The sequence below is a fragment of the Hyperolius riggenbachi genome, chromosome 3 (genome assembly GCF_040937935.1).
Source record: "Hyperolius riggenbachi isolate aHypRig1 chromosome 3, aHypRig1.pri, whole genome shotgun sequence".
Classification (NCBI taxonomy): Eukaryota; Metazoa; Chordata; class Amphibia; order Anura; family Hyperoliidae; genus Hyperolius; species Hyperolius riggenbachi.
The window spans coordinates 218091251-218112390 of record NC_090648.1 but is presented as its reverse complement, the minus strand read 5'-3'; the positions used below and the strand labels follow the sequence as shown (position 1 = coordinate 218112390).

The 21140-nt window shown below is 46.2% G+C and overlaps 1 protein-coding gene across 1 annotated transcript in view; it reads right to left on the bottom strand.

Moving 5' to 3' along the window:
• Positions 1-21139, bottom strand: part of NPTN (neuroplastin) — a 102823-nt gene extending 81684 nt beyond the window's left edge. Inside the window, exon 1 of the mRNA XM_068275743.1 lies at positions 20898-21139. Within this exon, the coding sequence (XP_068131844.1) occupies positions 20898-20997 (100 nt within the window). The 5' untranslated portion in view covers positions 20998-21139. The remainder of the gene's footprint in view (positions 1-20897) is intronic.
• Position 21140: the final 1 nt, after the last annotated feature.

Below are 21140 nucleotides of genomic sequence, written 5' to 3'. Positions count from 1 at the left end.
TAACATCCTCAGTGCAGTCTTCAAAGAAAGCCCAGACTTTAACTGGCTGAGGACTCGGACCTCGTGCGTGATGTGCTGGTGCTGCTTAACCCACTGCTGGACGCTTGAGAGGTCATCCAAGTAATTATCTGGTCCTGTTCTTTTGGATCTGTGAGGGTTGTTGTCCTGGACAACATGGGCAGTATTGAGTGGGTTTTCTTGGGTGCTCCCCTGTGGCCTGTACGTGAACCGTCAGGGGAAACACCTCTTCCCTTGCCCCTCCCTCTTTCACCGGATTTCTTCCTCATTTCACTTATCCTTAAAGTACACGCTGACTGGCAGCAGTACAGTGGCAGTACAGAAATGCTATACAGTGGTGGGTGAGCGGTGTACCACTATTGTCAGCAGTGACACAGAGCACAATGCTATACAGTGGCGGGTGAGCGGTGTACTACTGTTCCCAGCAGACACAGAGTGGAAGTAAACACAATGCTATATAGTGTGGCTGAGCCGTGTACACAGAGTGGCATTAAACACAATGCTATATAGTCTGCTATATAGTCACCCCGAACAGGGTGATGTTCTGCAGAACCCGAACAGTGGCAAACACTGTTCGCCCAACACTACTGGGAGGGAACGCAGATTTTAGTACCTAAACACACGATACAACATGTTTTCCGGGGTCGGACTCTGAGGCACATACAGATGGTCCCGATCATCATCCTCATCATACAACTCTTCTCCTGAGTCTGACCCACCCACCACCTCTGCCACCCCAACATCCCCAGACACAGACCCCTCATCGTCCTCAACATTAACTTGGGATGCTGGCCTGAGCCAGACCTCCTCCTCCACATCAGGCCCCATCATCTCCTCAATGGCAGCCCTCATTAATCGCTCTGGCGACGGACTGATGGACACAACGTTCTCCTCCGGGGAGGGCTGCTGCTGACCACTGGCTGCTGGGGTGGATGTTATAGCTTGCGTGGGGCGTTGGCTGTTGCTGTTGTTGGGAGTGCTGCTCACAGCGGAGGTCTCTGGGGAACTCATGTTGAGCTCATATAGTGGTTGACGGTGAGTGGAGTATTACTGATCCCAGCAATATACACACTGACTGGCAGAGTACGCAATGCTATATAGTGTGGCTGAGCGGTGTACACAGAGTGGCAGTAAACACAATGCTATATAGTCTGGCTGAGCGAGCGGTGTACTACTGTTCCCAGCAGAATCAGAGTGGCAGTAAACAATGGTATATAGTCTGGCTGAGCGGTGTACACAGAGTGTCAGTAAACAATGGTATATAGTCTGGCTGAGCGAGCGGTGTACTACTGTTCCCAGCAGAATCAGAGTGGCAGTAAACAATGGTATATAGTCTGGCTGAGCGGTGTACACAGAGTGTCAGTAAACAATGGTATATAGTCTGGCTGAGCGGTGTACACACAATGCTATATAGTCTGCTATATAGTGTCAGTAAACAATGGTATATAGTCTGGCTGAGCGAGCGGTGTACTACTGTTCCCAGCAGAATCAGAGTGGCAGTAAACAATGGTATATAGTCTGGCTGAGCGGTGTACACAGAGTGTCAGTAAACAATGGTATATAGTCTGGCTGAGCGAGCGGTGTACTACTGTTCCCAGCAGAATCAGAGTGGCAGTAAACAATGGTATATAGTCTGGCTGAGCGGTGTACACAGAGTGTCAGTAAACAATGGTATATAGTCTGGCTGAGCGGTGTACACACAATGCTATATAGTCTGCTATATAGTGTCAGTAAACAATGGTATATAGTCTGGCTGAGCGAGCGGTGTACTACTGTTCCCAGCAGAATCAGAGTGGCAGTAAACAATGGTATATAGTCTGGCTGAGCGGTGTACACAGAGTTTCAGTAAACAATGGTATATAGTCTGGCTGAGCGGTGTACACAGAGTGTCAGTAAACAATGGTATATAGTCTGGCTGAGCGGTGTACACAGAGTGGCAGTAAACACAATGCTATATAGTCTGGCTGAGCGAGCGGTGTACTACTGTTCCCAGCAGAATCAGAGTGGCAGTAAACAATGGTATATAGTCTGGCTGAGCGGTGTACACAGAGTGTCAGTAAACAATGGTATATAGTCTGGCTGAGCGGTGTACACAGAGTGTCAGTAAACAATGGTATATAGTCTGGCTGAGCGGTGTACACAGAGTGGCAGTAAACACAATGCTATATACTCTGGCTGAGCGAGCGGTGTACTACTGTTCCCAGCAGACACAGAACAGTGAACAGAATGCTATATAGTGTGGCTGAGCGAGCGGTGTACCACTATTCCCAGCAGACACAGAACAGTGAACAGAATGCTATATAGTGTGGCTGAGCGGGCGGTGTACCACTATTCCCAGCAGACACAGAACAGTGAACAGAATGCTATATAGTGTGGATGAGCGAGCGGTGTACCACTATTCCCAGCAGACACAGAACAGTAAACAGAATGCTATATAGTGTGGCTGAGCGAGCGGTGTACCACTATTCCCAGCAGACACAGAACAGTGAACAGAATGCTATATAGTGTGGCTGAGCGAGCGGTGTACCACTATTCCCAGCAGACACAGAACAGTGCACAGAATGCTATATAGTGTGGCTGAGCGAGCGGTGTACCACTATTCCCAGCAGACACAGAACAGTAAACAGAATGCTATATAGTGTGGCTGAGCGAGCGGTGTACCACTATTCCCAGCAGACACAGAACAGTAAACAGAATGCTATATAGTGTGGCTGAGCGAGCGGTGTACCACTATTCCAAGCAGACACAGAACAGTGAACAGAATGCTATATAGTGTGGCTGAGCGAGCGGTGTACCACTATTCCCAGCAGACACAGAGTGGCAGTAAACAGAATGCTATATAGTGTGGCTGAGCGAGGTACACAGAGTGGCAGTAAACAGAATGCTATATAGTGTGGCTGAGCAAGCGGTGTACTACTATTCCCAGCAGACACAGAGTGGCAGTAAACAGAATGCTATATAGTGTGGCTGAGCGAGGTACACAGAGTGGCAGTAAACAGAATGCTATATAGTGTGGCTGAGCAAGCGGTGTACTACTGTTCCCAGCAGTGACACAATGACAGGGGGGACCCTGGCTAGCGTGGCTGGAGCGCGAACTACCCTGCCTGCCTACCCAAAGCTAAACCCACAGACAAATGGCGGAGATATGACGTGGTTCGGGTATTTATTTACCCGAACCACGTGACCGTTCGGCCAATCAGAGCGCGTTCGGGTCCGAACCACGTGACCCGTTCGGCCAATCACAGCGCTAGCCGAACGTTCGGGGAACGTTCGGCCATGCGCTCTTAGTTCGGCCATATGGCCGAACGGTTTGGCCGAGCACCGTCAGGTGTTCGGCCGAACTCGAACATCACCCGAACAGGGTGATGTTCTGCAGAACCCGAACAGTGGCGAACACTGTTCGCCCAACACTAGTTGAGACACAGAGCTGAAGCATTGTGATCCCAGGGGGGGTCACTGAAACCAAAAGTAGAGGATTTCTGGCCACAAGAGAGGCAGAGAGCGGCAGTAATTGAGGCTACCTAATCCAGCTAGCCCAAGGACCCCCCCCCGGATAAGTTTTTTTTTTTTTTTTTTACAAAAATGCCCACCTCAGGTTCTCTTGAAAGAGTAAGCATGTGTTTTTATTCCATCTTTATATAACTGTTGACTATAAAATGTGTACAATACCAAGATGTCCACTAACATATAGGAGAAAAGTGCTATAACAAACTATTATTATTAACACTAGTTATGTGGATTGGGAAATCAGAGACAAGTCTTGACAAAACGGGGAAAAAAAGGTTTTAACATATTCCGATAGGACTTCAGTCTTAAAATGAAAATAGAAATTCTAATTTGCAAGTAAGGCAAAGGTTTAGGGCTGGCTCACAATGAAAGAGCTTTTTTAGCACTAGCGATTGAAAAAGCTCTTGCTAATGTAATGCTATAGGGGATTTTTACAAAATCACATCACTCCAGTGAGTAATAGGATAACATTAGCAAGAGCTCTTAAAATCACAAAGCACTTAGAAAAGCTCTTGTAGTGTGAACCAGCCCTTACTTGTGAATATTTGATACCGCAAGCATTTGTCTTTTGAAAATGCTGCTGGAGGATGCATAAAGCAGAAATCAAGGACAGCGCTCCCAGATCTTAAATCACAGAAAGCATTGTGACCTTGGGAGTAAAAGGACCTTGGTGGTGGAGCAGAAGCAATGCATATCTATATAGTGCTCTGGGGAAAAGGAAAAAGAATTTAAAATCAGTCTCTTCAAATTGAATGTCAAATACCTCTCAAATGTAATCTTACCATTTAATGAGTAAAAAGGATGTCATTCAGTAAAAGTCAAGCAAACCGTACACTGCTAAACACAAAGGAAAATACTGGTATATTTCAAGTACCAGTAAAAGAAAGCTAGCCCAGGGCGAGTTCACACCCATTGCTTCCCTGTGACAGCAGCACAGCACACTATGCTTGCATTGCATCGGGTACAGTGAAGCATACAGTCAATGAAAAGTTGCTTCACTTCTGTTAACATGGGCATTTACCAGTAAAGCACTGTATTACCATACTGCAACCCATTATACTGCAACGCACTTGCCACACTGTGAGCATCGCCTAGGTGGTGCATTGCAGTGAGCCATGTTACAAAGTGACCGTTACACAACAACACACCACTGTGAACGTCGCCCAAAGGTATTGCTGATGTGACCTTTGGCCCTTACAATCGCATGAGCATGTTCACATCTCTGTGTTGTAATGGGCCACGTTATCCTGTCCAGTTCTGGATAACACATGCGAAAAACCTATATGTTACATAGCAATTATAGCAATTGCTCATGCTATGAATATAATGTTCGTGCTTTAAAAAGGAACCGGAATGACATATAGAAGAATGCAGTCAATTATTGAGAATACCCACTTTTGCATTAAATATTCTGGTTTCAGCATCAGAAACACTTATTATGGCTGTATAGCGTATGTCGCCACGCCCACCCACTGTGGTTAAAGCCTAGTACACACATCCAATTTTGATTGGCCAATTTTACCACTTCTATGTAATATGAGTGCTTACCCTTACAATCTGTTCAGAGTATTCACATTATGTTGGCCTAAACGCTACATGGAGATGATAAAATGTGTCAGTCATTGGCCAATCAAAACTGGATATGTGTACCAGGCTTAAGCCTAGGCTGTTTGTTATGCAGTATTATTTTTACTGACTATAGAACTCTCAGTACACGGACATTCCCTATAGATCACCTGCTAGTACTAAAGAGGTTGCCGCCTGTGAGGAATTTCAGAAAGTAAATCAGGGAGAGGAAAGATTTTACAGTGAGCAAACACTGACTAAATTTATAAATTAAAAAATTGTATTCGTTATATTGACTCCAGTTCTTCTTTAAAGTGGATCCAAGATAAACTTTTACACATTTCATAATTGTGCCCCTTACATATACTTTATATGTTATATTCAAGCCAAATACTTATTTTTTTGTTTTGTTTTAATGCCCTAATTCCCTATAAACTAAACACGCTGCGCCCACAGCTCCTCCAGCACCTAAGCATTCTGAGTCCCATGTAGCAAGTGCTCATGGGAGCTCAGTCTGGGGAGGAGGAAGCTTTTCTTGAAGGAGGAAGTAACCGGGAGCTGCTGATATTTCAGAGGTAAGGGGGCAGAGACGGGAGGAGAGGGTAGTGACGTTTTCACAGGCTGAGGGCTGGAGATACAGAGCAGCTTGCCTGTGTAATTATGACAAGCAGAATATGGCTGCTTATTTGATCACAGGACGAAATAATCATATACTGTTCGAGCTGTTTGCAGCTAGATTTACTGTGTAAAACCATCTAAACTTTAGATAAGATATATAGACAAGTTACTTGCTATAGTTAGTTTTTCATCTCGGAACTGCTTTAACATCCAGAGCGTGTGCTGTGATAGAAGGTGTGTACAATGCAATGCACGTGGCGTGAACTTATGCTCAAAGTGATAACACAGTGCTTCTTGAATACTCTTCTGTATTTCGAAAATGCGTTAATCTATGAAGACAGTAAATGTGTCCATCTTGGCAAAAAGAGGCAAAAAAGTGGGAGTTAAAACCTAACCAGCTTGAGATACAGATATACCAGCCATTATTTATCTGAGTGCTCTTGAAGTGTACCAGAGGCGAACCTCGGGTTAAAAAAATACATAATTACGAAAAAAGAGGGAAGGCTCTGGCTCCTATGAAGGCTGGACAGGCTTCAGATAACACACAGGCTGGAAAGCTTATTGGTAAAGCTACTGCCTTTAATATGGGATTTGAGCACTTTCACACGAGTTCAAATACCGCCTCAAGCCCAGTGTTCTCCCCAGGCTCTTTTACCAGGTGCTAATTTTGGTGAGCACCCGGCTGTTATCAGCTCACCTCCACCTATGCAATAAGCAGAGCTGCATAGAGAATCGCCCAGCCCTGCATTCACCCGTTGCTCCCCACCTGGCTACTTTTTCATGCCACCCTGCTGGAAAAACATTTCAGGGTAGAACACTAAAGCCAGTATGTAAAACAGTAAGGCATCTTTGGGCAAGCCTCCCTAATGATTCTGGTTACCCACGTTAAAGTGTACCTGAAATGTAACATGATGAGATAGACGTGTATATACAGTGGCAGGCATACAGACACCTATGCTGTGCCACTTTTTTTCCCTGCCTAAAAGTAATATTCAGCTATGCAACTGACAGTTTTTCTCCAGTCAGCTCACTGATAACAAATTACAGCTATAAAACACTTTCCTAAGCAGATAACTAGGCTTCTGACTGCAAAGGGAAGGATAAAAAGGTCAAGAATTCATGTATTTTTGCTATTGGATGCTTGAGACACAGCAATTGAGCAAAGACTATAAAACATTCTGCTTTGTAAATGCTAATGCATAGAATAAAACCATGAGATATACCGTATTTTTCGGACTATAAGACGCTCTTTTTCTCCCTCCAAAATGGGGGGAAAAAGTCACTGCGTCATAGTCCGAATATACGGTATCCCCCCTCCCCACACACAGCGCTTACATATGTAAGGCTCCCCTCCCGCTGTATGTGCGCCTCCCCTGCAGCTCTCCCCACTGGTGGCATGATCGGGTCTCCTTCGGTGGCATGTGCGGGTACCCTCACTCAGGCGGCATGTGCGGGTCCCATCTGGTGGCATGATCGGGTCCCCTCAGGCAGGCTGCATGTGCGGGTCACCTCTGGTGGCAAGTGCGGGTCCCCTCCGGCTAGCTACACGTTCCGCTCTACTCCCTCGGCATGTGTGCCTCCCCTCTGCGCCCTCTGAGGACTCACCCCTGGCGGCATGTTCGGGCTACCCAGATTTTGAATGTCATTCAGCTTCCGCAGCTCCTCCTCCATCCTGCAAGCGGAAGATCCGAGGGCTCCGGGTGTTCGGGGGTCACGTGACTCTGGCGGTGATGTCGCAGCTCTTCAAGTGAGCAGGTCACATGACCAGCGCTGGAGGACTCCACCCAGGCGGCATGAGCGGGCTCCCCAGTTTTCAATGACCGGGTGTCATTCAGCTGCCACCGCTCCTCCTCCATCCTGTGAGCGGTGAGAACCCGGGGCTCGTTAGAAGAGATGCTGTGTCGGGTGTTCGGGGGTCACGTGATGCTGCCGGCGATGTCCCCAGCTCTTCAAGTGAGCACCAGCGCTGGAGCCATGATAGCTGCCGCATCCCCCTCTGCATTGAAGTGCTTGATGGATGAAGCATGCCACTGGATATTTGAGAAGGTGAGAGGGGCTCCAGTGTACCTGTGATTGTAGTGTAGCTGTGTGATTGTAGAGAGTGGAGTGTAGCTGTGATTGTAGTGTAGCTGTGTGATTGCAGAGTGTAGTGTAGCTGTGATTGTAGTGTAGCTGTGTGACTGCAGGAGTACTTGTACTTGTGAGTGTAGAGAGTGTATTGCAGCTGTGAGTGTATTTTAGCTGTGAGTGTAGAGAGTGTAGTGTAGCTGTGTGATTGTAGAGTGTAGTGTAGCTGTGAGTGTAGAGTGTAGCTGTGAGTGTAGAGAGTGTATTGCAGCTGTGAGTGTATTGTAGCTGTGAGTGTAGAGAGTGTAGTGTAGCTGTGTGATTGTAGAGTGTAGTGTAGCTGTGAGTGTAGAGTATAGCTGTGAGTGTAGAGAGTGTAGTGTAACTGTGATTGGGAGAGCAGCAGGGGTTAGTGTAACGATAGCACCTTTGTAGTTTATTTACTGGAATGCCCTTGCGGGTTAAAATATGTTGGTAGAACTACCAGACCTTTTAAAGAGAACCCGAGGTGGGTTTAAAGAATGTTATCGGCATACAGAGGCTGGATCTGCCTATACAGCCCAGCCTCTGTTGCTATCCCAAACCCCACTAAGGTCACCCTGCACTCTGCAATCCCTCATAAATCACAGCCATGCTGTGAGGCTGTGTTTACATCTGTAGTGTCAGTCTCAGCTGCTCCCCCGCCTCCTGCATAGCTCCGGTCCCTGCCCCCGTCCCTTCCCTCCAATCAGCAGGGAGGGAAGGGAGGCAGGCGGGGATAGGAGTTCTGCAGGAGGCGGGAAGAGCAGCAGACTGACACTATAGAGATAAACACAGCCAGCTTTGACAAGCTGTTTGTCAGCAGCGTGGCTGTGATTTATGAGGGATTGCAGAGTGCAGGGGGACCTTAGGGGGGTTTGGGATAGCAACAGAGGCTGGGCTGTATAGGCAGATCCAGCCTCTGTATGCGGATAATATTCTTCAAACCCACCTCGGGTTCTCTTTAAAGAAAGACTAGGGGAACATATATATGATTGGTAAAGGTTTTCGGGGACATTCCGTCTCCAAACACTTTGCAGCACAACACGATAGAAATCCTGCACTTTTGAAATACTGCGTCATTGACGGTATTCGGATTAATTGGAGAGGTCAAAACCTAGAGAGGGAGGTCTCCAGACTTGAAACGAAATGGATTTTTAAACTTCGCACATCATGCCCTGCAGGGTTGAATATTGAATTAGACGTTAATTGTTTTATTAATGATTCTTAGCAACTTTTTATTTTTTATTCTTTATTTATGTATCTATTGTTATTATCTGTAATGGTGCTCATGTACTGGTCGAATCATCGCTACGTACAGATTTTTATGCTAAATTTATTATATACATAATTTTAATCTCCCGAGTCACCCTGGCTATTTAATATGTGGGTTACTTTACACCATTCTCATTATCACATGTACTCTTTACTTCATCCTACTTGTCCTGTTGTCACTAGCTTGCTCCCTAGAGCCATCCAGATAGAAACACTTGTTTTTCCTTTGCGATGTTTAAGACGCATTTTATTTTATTTGCACTTTTCACCCTCTGTGACTTGCGTAGCTCTAGTCACATCTATACATCATACACACTTTTGTTTATGAGGTTTAGAATGTCGATATTTTTTATATAAATTAATATTAGTTAGCACTTAGCGCTTTTACTTTATTTTCCCCCCCTTAAAATTGGGGGTTCTTTTTGTGCCCCATGTGACTCTCCCCTTGTCTTCAAGAGTCCCTTGCTTGACGGGTGTGGTTTTTTGGGCTGGAGGAGCCGGGAGTTGAACCCGGGTCTCCTGTGTCGTAGTCTGAGCCCTTGACCATTGCACTATTTTACCACTGTGTGGAATGAATATTTTTTTGTGTGTTCTATATGCCTCTTCTGCTGATATGCAGGGGTGCCTGTATGTCCCAATACACTTCCTTATTGTGTGTAGAGAGGAAGTGTATGTTCCAATATTCCCTCCCTCCCCCCCCCCCTGCTCTGCTCCCTGTGCAGACTAGAATAATCAAGCTGCCTATTGATCTTCAAAAGTCTAGGTGTTGTTTGTTTGTAATCTTGTTTATACTACTGATATCATTATATATTTCTACACCATTCTTTGCTATTAATATGCTATTTACATATTGTTCTGTTTTTCACTTTATTTACACATTTGGGTGACTCTTTCCTACTTTGATTAGTGATGCCCTTCTGAGGAAGTTTTCTTTCACCCCACCCTTTCTTTCTAGACTAAAAGCTATAAATTTGGTACCTGCCACCTGTTTGCCTTTTCTCCCCTGATGACGCAAGACTGCAAAACCGGTCGGGAAGGTAACAGGCAGCACCATTATCGATTGATCTACGATTGACCATTACATGCGCGCTAATCTTCCGGGGTTCCCTGTTTATGGGCCCCGTATGTGAGTTATTGTTTTTATATCTACTGCCTTTTAACCACTTCAGGATTCGGCGTACGCTTAACTACGCCCCTGAATCCTGAAGTGGATTGCATGGAAACGGCCGCTCGTATGAGCGGCCGTTCCATGTCAGTTCACGGAGGGTGTCTCCGTGAACACCCTGCGAGCCTCCGATCGTGGCTCGCAGGGTAAATGTAAACACACGGGGAAGATCTTCCCCGGTGTTTACATGTATACGGCGCTGCTGCGCAGCAGCGCCGTGGCGGAGATCGGCGATCCCCAGCCTCTGATTGGCCGGGGACCGCCGGCACCTGATAGGCTGAAGCCTATCCTATCCGGCGCAGGACGGAATTCCGTCCTGCGCCGCTCACAGGGGGAGGTAGAGGGAGGGAAGGGGAAGGCGGCCAGGAAGCGCTGCGGAGGGGGGCTTTGAAGAGAGCCCCCCCCGCAAGCGCAAGCAGCCGGCGGCGATCAGACCCCCCCAGCAGGACATCCCCCTAGTGGGGAAAAAAGGGGGGGGGAAGTCTGATCGGCCTGGCTGCTAGCTGATCGGTGCTGCGGGCTGGAGAGCCCACGCAGCACCGATCAGCAAAACCACCCGGTATCCGGAAGTGGTTAAAGAGATTTTATCTAAATAAACGGGTTAAGCTTAGACATTGCCGTTTTTGTTTTCCTATATAAATTCCTGAAACTTTACCTCCATACGGATGTCCACTGGAGCTTCACGACGTCTGATGTTCCCTGGACGTTGTCTGTGACCGGAGCCATTTTGCAACCTTATAGTGTGGGTTGTTGGGAGCTGGTAAGCCTTTTCTAGTTTTGATGTTTGGCGGATACCTACCTCTGAGCATTTGATATATTGTGGTGGAGAATTTACCATTCCCTACATATAATGACTTTCTAAACCTGCGCTGACCTTTGATCTTTTGGACGTTGTTCTTCTCGGCGGCGGTTCCGTTGTCCCTTGGTGACGATATATTTATTATATAGTGTAGAATAGGTAGTTTGGCGGAAAAGGTTCATAAGACGCCCCTGCACTATGGATGCACCAGTTTTTTTTTCTGATGTTTGCCCTCTAAACCTAGGTGCGTCTTATAGTCCAAAAAAAAAAGGGTATCTTAAAAAAAGAAAAAGTAATTTTTAGGCGTAGGAGGACAGATCCAATTGTTTATCTCATCAGTTTATTTTCACCTTGGGTTCACTTTAACCACTTAACGACCGCCCCCAGCCGATGGGCGGCGGCAAAGTCCGGGCCCAAACGACCGCAATACGCCCATCGGCGGGGGCGGCTGCGGGAGTGGCTATGCGGCGATCGCGTCATTCGTGACGCGATCAGCCGCCGGGGACTGGCTCCGCCCCCCGTTCGCCGTAACCCGCCGGCCGTTCGGAAGCGCCGGCGGGTTACTGGCATCCGGATCGCCGCTGCAACAGTGTATAATAGGCTTTGTAATGTATACAAAGCCTATTATACTGGCTGCCTCCTGCCCTGGTGGTCCCAGTGTCCGAGGGACCACCAGGGCAGGCTGCAGCCACCCTAGTCTGCACCAAACACACTGATTTCCCCCCCCCCTGCCCCCTGATCGCCCACAGCACCCCTCAGACCCCCCCCTGCCCACCCCCCAGACCACTGTTTGCACCCAGTCACCCTCCTAATCACCCATCAATCACTCCCTGTCACTATCTGTCAACGCTATTTTTTTTTTAAGTCCCTAATCTGCCCCCTACTCCCTCCTGATCACCCCCCCACCCCTCAGATTCTCCCCAGACCCCCCCCAGACCCCCCCCCCCGTGTACTGTATGCATCTATCCCCCCTGATCACCTGTCAATCACCTGTCAATCACCTGTCAATCACCCGTCAATCACCCCCTGTCACTGCCACCCATCAATCAGCCCCTGATCTGCCCCTTGCGGGCAATCTGATCACCCCCCCACACCAATAGATCGCCCGCAGATCCGACATCAGATCACCTCCCAAATCCATTGTTTACATCTATTCTCTCCTCTAAACACCCACTAATTACCCATCAATCACCCCCTATCACCACCTGTCACTGTTACCCATCAGATTAGACCCTAATCTGCCCCTTGCGGGCACCCAATCACCTGCCCACACGCTCAGATTGCCCTCAGACCCCCCCCTTATCAATTCGCCCGTGCAATATTTACATCTGTTATTCCGGGTAATAACCCACTGATCACCTGTCAATCACCCATCAATCACCCCCTGTCACTGCCACCCATCAATCACCCCCTGTCACTGCCACCCATCAATCAGCCCCTAACCTGCCCCTTGCGGGCAATCTGATCACCCCCCCACACCAATAGATCGCCCGCAGATCCGACATCAGATCACCTCCCAAATCCATTGTTTACATCTATTCTCTCCTCTAAACACCCACTAATTACCCATCAATCACCCCCTATCACCACCTGTCACTGTTACCCATCAGATTAGACCCTAATCTGCCCCTTGCGGGCACCCAATCACCTGCCCACACGCTCAGATTGCCCTCAGACCCCCCCCTTATCAATTCGCCCGTGCAATATTTACATCTGTTATTCCGGGTAATAACCCACTGATCACCTGTCAATCACCCATCAATCACCCCCTGTCACTGCCACCCATCAATCACCCCCTGTCACTGCCACCCATCAATCAGCCCCTAACCTGCCCCTTGCGGGCAATCTGATCACCCCCCCACACCAATAGATCGCCCGCAGATCCGACATCAGATCACCTCCCAAATCCATTGTTTACATCTATTCTCTCCTCTAAACACCCACTAATTACCCATCAATCACCCCCTATCACCACCTGTCACTGTTACCCATCAGATTAGACCCTAATCTGCCCCTTGCGGGCACCCAATCACCTGCCCACACGCTCAGATTGCCCTCAGACCCCCCCCTTATCAATTCGCCCGTGCAATATTTACATCTGTTATTCCGGGTAATAACCCACTGATCACCTGTCAATCACCCATCAATCACCCCCTGTCACTGCCACCCATCAATCACCCCCTGTCACTGCCACCCATCAATCAGCCCCTAACCTGCCCCTTGCGGGCAATCTGATCACCCACCCACACCAATAGATCGCCCGCAGATCCGACATCAGATCACCTCCCAAATCCATTGTTTACATCTATTCTCTCCTCTAAACACCCACTAATTACCCATCAATCACCCCCTATCACCACCTGTCACTGTTACCCATCAGATTAGACCCTAATCTGCCCCTTGCGGGCACCCAATCACCCGCCCACACCTCAGAACGCCCTCAGACCCCAGCCCTGATCACCTCGCCAGTGCATTGCTTGCATCTATTTCCCCCCTCTAATCACACCTTGAGACACCCATCAATCACCTCCTGTCACCCCCTAGCACACCTACCCATCAGATCAGGCCCTAATTTGCCCCGTGTGGGCTCCTGATCACTCGGCCAAACCCTCAGATCCCCCTCAGACCCCCTTCCGATCACCTCCCCAGTGCATTGATTGCATCTATTTTCCCCTCTAACCGCCCCCTGAGACACCCATCAATCACCTCCTGTCACCCCCCTAGCACTCCTATCCATCAGATCAGGCCCAATACATCCTGTCATCTAAGAGGCCACCCTGCTTATGACCGATTCCACAAAATTTGCCCCCTCATAGACCACCTGTCATCAAAATTTGCAGATGCTTATACCCCTGAACAGTCATTTTGAGAAATTTGGTTTCCAGACTACTCACAGTTTTGGGCCCGTAAAATGCCAGGGCAGTATAGGAACCCCACAAGTGACCCCATTTTAGAAAGAAGACACCCCAAGGTATTCTGTTAGGTGTATGATGGGTTCATAGAATATTTTATTTTTTGTCAAAAGTTAGCGGAAATTGGATTGTTATTGTTTTTTTCACAAAGTGTCATTTTTCACTAACTTGTGAGAAAAAATAAAATCTTCTATGAACTCACCATACCCCTAACGGAATACCTTGGGGTGTCTTCTTTCTAAAATGGAGTCACTTGTGGGGTTCCTATACTGCCCTGGCATTTTAGGGGCCCTAAACCGTGAGGAGTAGTCTAGAAAACAAATGCCTCAAAATGACCTGTGAATAGGACGTTGGGCCCCTTAGCGCACCTAGGCTGCAAAAAAGTGTCACACATGTGGTATCGCCATACTCAGGAGAAGTAGTATAATGTGTTTTGTGGTGTATTTTTACACATACCCATGCTGGGTGGGAGAAATCTCTCTGTAAATGGACAATTGTGTGTAAAACAAATAAAAAAATGTGTCATTTACAGAGATATTTCTCCCACCCAGCATGGTTATATGTAAAAATACACCACAAAACACATTATACTACTTCTTCTGAGTACGGCGATACCACATGTGTGACACTTTTTTGCAGCCTAACTGTGCTAAGGGGCCCAAAGTCCAATGAGTACCTTTAGGATTTCACAGGTCATTTTGAGACATTTGGGTTCAAGACTACTCCTCACGGTTTAGGGCCCCTAAAATGCCAGGGCAGTATAGGAACCCCACAAGTGACCCCATTTTAGAAAGAAGACACCCCAAGGTATTCTTTTAGGTGTATGATGAGTTCATAGAAGATTTTATTTTTTGTCACAAGTTAGCGGAAATTGATATGTATTGTTTTTTTTTTTCACAAAGTGTCATTTTCCGCTAACTTGTGACAAAAAAAAAATCTTCTATGAACTCACCATACTCCTAACAGAATACCTTGGGGTGTCTTCTTTCTAAAATGGGGTCACTTGTGGGGTTCCTATACTGCCCTGGCATTTTAGGGGCCCTAAACCGTGAGGAGTAGTCTAGAATCCAAATGCCTCAAAATGACCTGTGAATAGGACGTTAGGCCCCTTAGCGCACCTAGGTTGCAAAAAAGTGTCACACATGTGGTATCGCCGTACTCAGAAGAAGTAGTATAATGTGTTTTGGGGTGTATTTTTATACATACCCATGCTGGGTGGGAGAAATCTCTCTGTAAATGGACAATTGTGTGTAAAAAAAATCAAATAATTGTCATTTACAGAGATATTTCTCCCACCCAGCATGGGTATGTGTAAAAATACACCCCAAAACACATTATACTACTTCTCCTGAGTACGGCGGTACCACATGTGTGGCACTTTTTTGCACCCTAAGTGCGCTAAGGGGCCCAAAGTCCAATGAGTACCTTTAGGATTTCACAGGTCATTTTGCCACATTTGGTTTCAAGACTACTCCTCACGGTTTAGGGCCCCTAAAATACCAGGGCAGTATAGGAACCCCACAAATGACTCCATTTTAGAAAGAAGACACCCCAAGGTATTCCGTTAGGAGAATGGCGAGTTCATAGAAGATTTTATTTTTTGTCACAAGTTAGCGGAAAATGACACTTTGTGAAAAAAAACAATTAAAATCAATTTCCGCTAACTTGTGACAAAAAAAAAAAATCTTCTATGAACTCACCATACATCTAACGGAATACCTTGGGGTGTCTTCTTTCTAAAATGGGGTAATTTGTGGGGTTCCTATACTGTCCTGGCATTTTAGGGGCCCTAAACCGTGAGGAGTAGTCTTGAAACGAAATTTCTCAAAATGACCTGTGAAATCCTAAAGGTACTCATTGGACTTTGGGCCCCTTAGCGCAGTTAGGGTGCAAAAAAGTGCCACACATGTGGTATCGCCGTACTCAGGAGAAGTAGTATAATGTGTTTTGGGGTGTATTTTTCCACATACCCATGCTGAGTGGGAGAAATATCTCTATAAATAGACAATTGTGTGTAAAAAAAATAAAAAAATTGTCATTTACGGAGATATTTCTCCCACCCAGCATGTGTATGTGTAAAAATACACCCCAAAACACATTATACTACTTTTCCTGAGTACGGCAATACCACATGTGTGGCACTTTTTTGCGGCCTAACTGCGCTAAGGGGCCCAAAGTCCAATGAGCATCTTTAGGCTTTACAGGGGTGCTTACAATTAGGCACCCCCCAAATGCCAGGACAGTAAACACACCCCACAAATGACCCCATTCTGGAAAGTAGACACTTCAAGGTATTCAGAGAGGAGCATAGTGAGTCTGTGGCAGATTTCATTTTTTTTTGTCGCAAGTTAGAAGAAATGGAAACTTTTTTTTTTTTTTTTGTCACAAACTGTCATTTTCCGCTAACTTGTGACAAAAAATAAAATCTTCTATGAACTCACCATGCCTCTAACTGAATACTTTGGGATGTCTTCTTTCCAAAATGGGGTCATTTGGGGGGTATTTGTACTATCCTGGAATTTTAGCCCCTCATGAAACATGACAGGTGCGCAGAAAAGTCAGAGATGCTTGAAAATGGGAAAATTCACTTTTGGCACCATAGTTTGTAAACGCTATAACTTTTACCCAATCCAATAAATATACACTGAATGTTTTTTTTTTTATCAAAGACATGTAGCAGAATAACTTTCGCGCTCAAATGTATAGGAAATTTTACTTTATTTGAAAAATGTCAGCACAGAAAGTTAAAAAAGTCATTTTTTTGACAAAATTCATGTCTTTTTTGATGAATATAATAAAAAGTAAAACTCGCAGCAGCAATCAAATAGCATCAAAAGAAAGCTGTATTAGTGACAAGAAAAGGAGGTAAAATTCATTTAGGTGGTAGGTTGTATGACCGAGCAATAAACCGTGAAAGCTGCAGTGGTCTGAATGGAGAAAAAGGCTCTGGTCCTTAAGGGGCGAAAAGACTGTGGTCCTGAAGTGGTTAAAGGAAATCTAATGTTAAAAAAATTATTACTTACCATGCGCTAGAGGGGATTCCCTATCAATTAAGCAACGTGTGAGACAGAGGGATCCCTCAAACCCTCAGTGTTTTGTGCTAAAAATTAAAAATATAATATATCATTTTTTCAGAAGGGCCCTTCTATGGTGTGTATGTAGAGGTGGTGTGGAATGGATGAGTGGATTGGGGATATTTTACTCATTTTTTAATTATCTTTTATTTGAATAAAGAAGATATATATTGTTAGCGCGTGTCAGACTTATATTTTTAATGTTAAAAAAAAAAGCAGCTTAAAAAGGGAACTGAAACTGAGAAGGATATGGATTTTTCCTTTTAACCTCCCTGGCGTTCCGATTAATTGCGGCGCACGGCCGTGGGAGGGTTTTTTTTTATAGGTTTTTGTTTTTTTTTTTACATGTAGCTAGCCTAGCGCTAGCTACAGGCTTCCCCCCTCCCTTCACTATCCCACCCACCCCTCCGATCGCCGCCGGCGCAAATACCCAACAGGAAATCCCATTCTGAACGGGATTTCCTGTATGGGCTTCCCCCGTGGCCATGGCGACGATCGAAATGACGTCATCGACGTCAGGGGGAGTCCCGATCCACCCCATAGCGCAGCCTGGCAGTGATTGGCCAGGCTGCGCAAGGGGTCTGCGAGGCCCTCTGTCGCGGCGGGTAGCAGCGGAAGCGATCAGAAAAAAAAAATTATGCAAATCGGCCCACCAGGGCCTGAGCAATATACTGCGGCGTTACTGGATGAGCTGAGCTTGTCCGTAACGCCCAGGAGGTTAAAGTAATACTAGTTGCCTGACTCTCCTGCTAATCCTGTGTCACTAATAGCTTTAGCCACAGCCCTTTAACAAGCATGCAGATCAGGTGCTCTGACTGAAGTCAGACTGGATTAGCTGCATGCTTGTTTCAGGTGTGCGATTTGGCCACTACTGTAGCCTTAGGGTTCATTCACACTATGTGCTGCGCTGTCAGTTTTGACGCAACGCACATAGTGTACGATCCACATGGCAACATGAAAGTCCATTACAGATTAGCAGGACTGCCAGGCAACTGGTATTGTTTAAAAGAAAAATCCATATCCCTCTTAGTTTAGGTTACCTTTAAAAACTTACCTGGGGCTTCTTGCAGCCCCCTGCAGTCATCCTGTGCCCATGCCGTACTTCCATGACCTCCCGGCCAGCAGTGGTGACCCCCCCTCCCGAAAGCTAGCCAGCCACACGCCTCGTCACCTTCTCCTGCATGGCAGCGTTCTGCGCATGTACAGTATGGGAAAATCGCTACTGCGCATAATGATCCCTGCAAATAGGAGCATGATCACTGTCCGCGAGACTTGGGGCCGTGCATGCGCAGTAGCCTCCAACTGGCCAGCTTTCAGGCAGTCACGAAAGGACAACGCGGGCACAGGATGACTGAAGGGGTCTGCAAGAAGCCCAGGGAAAGTTAAACTTTTTTTTTTAGGCCTCAGTAACTCTCTAAGTGGCTGCAGCTCTGGAGCTTTGAGTCCGCCAGAAGAAAAGCACGATATGTTTTTTTTCTTTTCCCATGCCATCCTCCACTGTTGTGGAGCATGGCTTGTTGGTAAGAAGATTGGGGCCACGCTCCTCTTCAGGCACAAGTGGCTCTGTGCCACTGTGCAGGCATGGCGGCACCTGAATAGGAGCGGGACCCTGATGTTTCACAGGGTCCTGGTGGGGAGCCTCTATAGGATCCAGAGGATTCCCTCTTATTAGGAAAGTACAGCATGTCTTTTTTATAGTTCCCTTTAACTACCCGAAGTGAACCCTAGGATGTCCTTAGTCTCTGATATTTAAAAATATATCACCTACTGTATGATGCATAAAGAAATTACCACAACAGATACTCCATGGTAACTCACAGACACTGGACAGTAGGGTCCTGCACTGCAGAGAAATTACATTTGAATATGACACACCTGGGCCAAAACTAGATCACAAATTCAGAAGAATATTTATGTGCTATCCATAAATATGTTTAAAACATCATGGGTATAAAACTGCAATTTAAGTGTAAAATGAAGAATTTAATTGCACTGTGACCCAAATTAAATATATCTTCCCCTTGTGTATTTTATTATGTGTGCTGCAATTACTGGCTCTGATGTGAAAATTCACCAAGATGGGCATATAGCACCAAGAGATTAATTATGCTGCTATTTATAACCACGTCTCATTAAATAGGATGCAGCGTTCCAACTATCAACCCCTCATTAGCATTTCAGTATGGGTCACCCCAGTCAGCAAAAGGTGCACTGCAATATGTTCTGTTCTTAGCAAGTGGTAGGTGTGCCAAAAAGAGGAAGGCATCCTGGAAGATTAAGGTGGGGATATGCATGACTGCAATTCCCATACAGAGTGTCATTTCCAGAGGATTCTACATGAATCGATACTTAAACAATCAAACTTGTTTTAATTAAAGTAATTGTAAGTCTGTAATGGCTACTTAAAAGACCACTGACATAGTCCTTAGTTCCATAGAAGAACAGGTTCCTATGGAAAAAGGTGTCCTATTTACCTATCAGTTGAACACAGGCTTAATAAATAATTTCTGCCACGCATCAGGTTTGTAAACACATTAATATTTTATTCTGATTGCTTCCGATATTCACTAAAACAGTGGGATGCATGGCTGAGCGTACGTATACAGCTGCTATAGTCATTCTCTTAGGACATTCTCACTGCCAGAGTAAAAACCTTCAAATACAGCACTCCTATCATGAATGTGGTTCCCTCATCTGCAGATGGTCAAACTGAAGGCCAGACTGATCAAAGTACTAAAGTCAAATCCGAATTAAACTCATCGCTAGTGATAATTTTATTGGAGCATGTATGCAGCATAAACTGATTTACACGCCCTTGAATACTTGGCAGATACCAGTAGATGCTATTAAGTATAAATATTATTCTGCAGATGCATACACACCCCTGATAATTGATATCTTGGCAGTTACTTCGCAAGAAAAATGCCCTACTGAACATTTACAATTTAGAATGTCAGTATTCACAAAACAGGTTGCAATGAAGACAAAATACAGACAAACTGGTTAACACAGGCAGAGACACTGAATTATAGAAGAACATGAGAGAAGATCTCGAAATGATCTCATACATGCACAATGACAAGGCTTAGCAGCTTGTGACTTATGGGAGGGCAGGGGTCACAAGTAGCTAAGCAAATAAGAAGAAAAAATAAATCATGCACATTTAAGCAAGACAAAAGAAAATAACATTTTAATATTTTTTGGAAGGCAGGCACAGTTTTAAAAATAAGATTATCACAGTACATATGACAACTGACGGCAGATATCTGTAAACATTTATTGCTCTGCAAACACTATACACTGCAGTGTTTAAAACTGCTTTTCTGGAAAAGGAGACAATTTGCATTGTATAGACATAACACAGTAGGTTCTACACATACCAATGTGCATGAAGGCATTCTCCAGTTAAATTGTTACCATACAGAAGGTCAATGATTGTACGTTTTGATACAGCTGAAACTTTCTATTTTGCAGCAATCCATCTGCATTCTGCAAATGGCATCCTTATGTGCCATGGGTGGCAATAGGCTGGAGATGGAGAGACAAATGTCACTGTGCGCTGATCTATAAGCAGACACATTACTGAGCTGAGCAGCATGCACATGTTATGTATAGAAGAAACACACAGGTCTCTGGACTAGCCTTCCTCCATTACTACAGCAAGCGATCCGTGGGATCGTGTTCTCCCCTACACTGTATATACTGGGTGTAACCTGCCACAGCTAGACTGGGGAACATAGCTTCCTATAGGACGTATGCCTCCTCTGCGCTTCTGCCATAATGGAATCCTCTGCAGCAGCCTCACGCAGCACTCGCTCCTCCATCATCATGCCTCCTCCCGCTCGCTCGCCCCCCTCCCTGCATGCAGCTCTCCTTACCGTTCTGGGTGCCGCTGACCGGTCCCAGGAGAAGGCCGCACGAGACTAGCAGCACCAGCAGGAGGGTGGCAGGCAGAGGGGAAAGGTTGCAGCGGTCCATGTGCGCACTGAGAGAGGTAGACACAGCCAAAGGGGTGTCCGGTCTCTCGGGCCTGGGGTCCGGTGTCCGCCGCTCCCCCCTCTCTCGGTCTCCTCCCGCAACGAGCACTCCAATCTCGCGAGAGCTGCCTGCGGTCTGAAGGC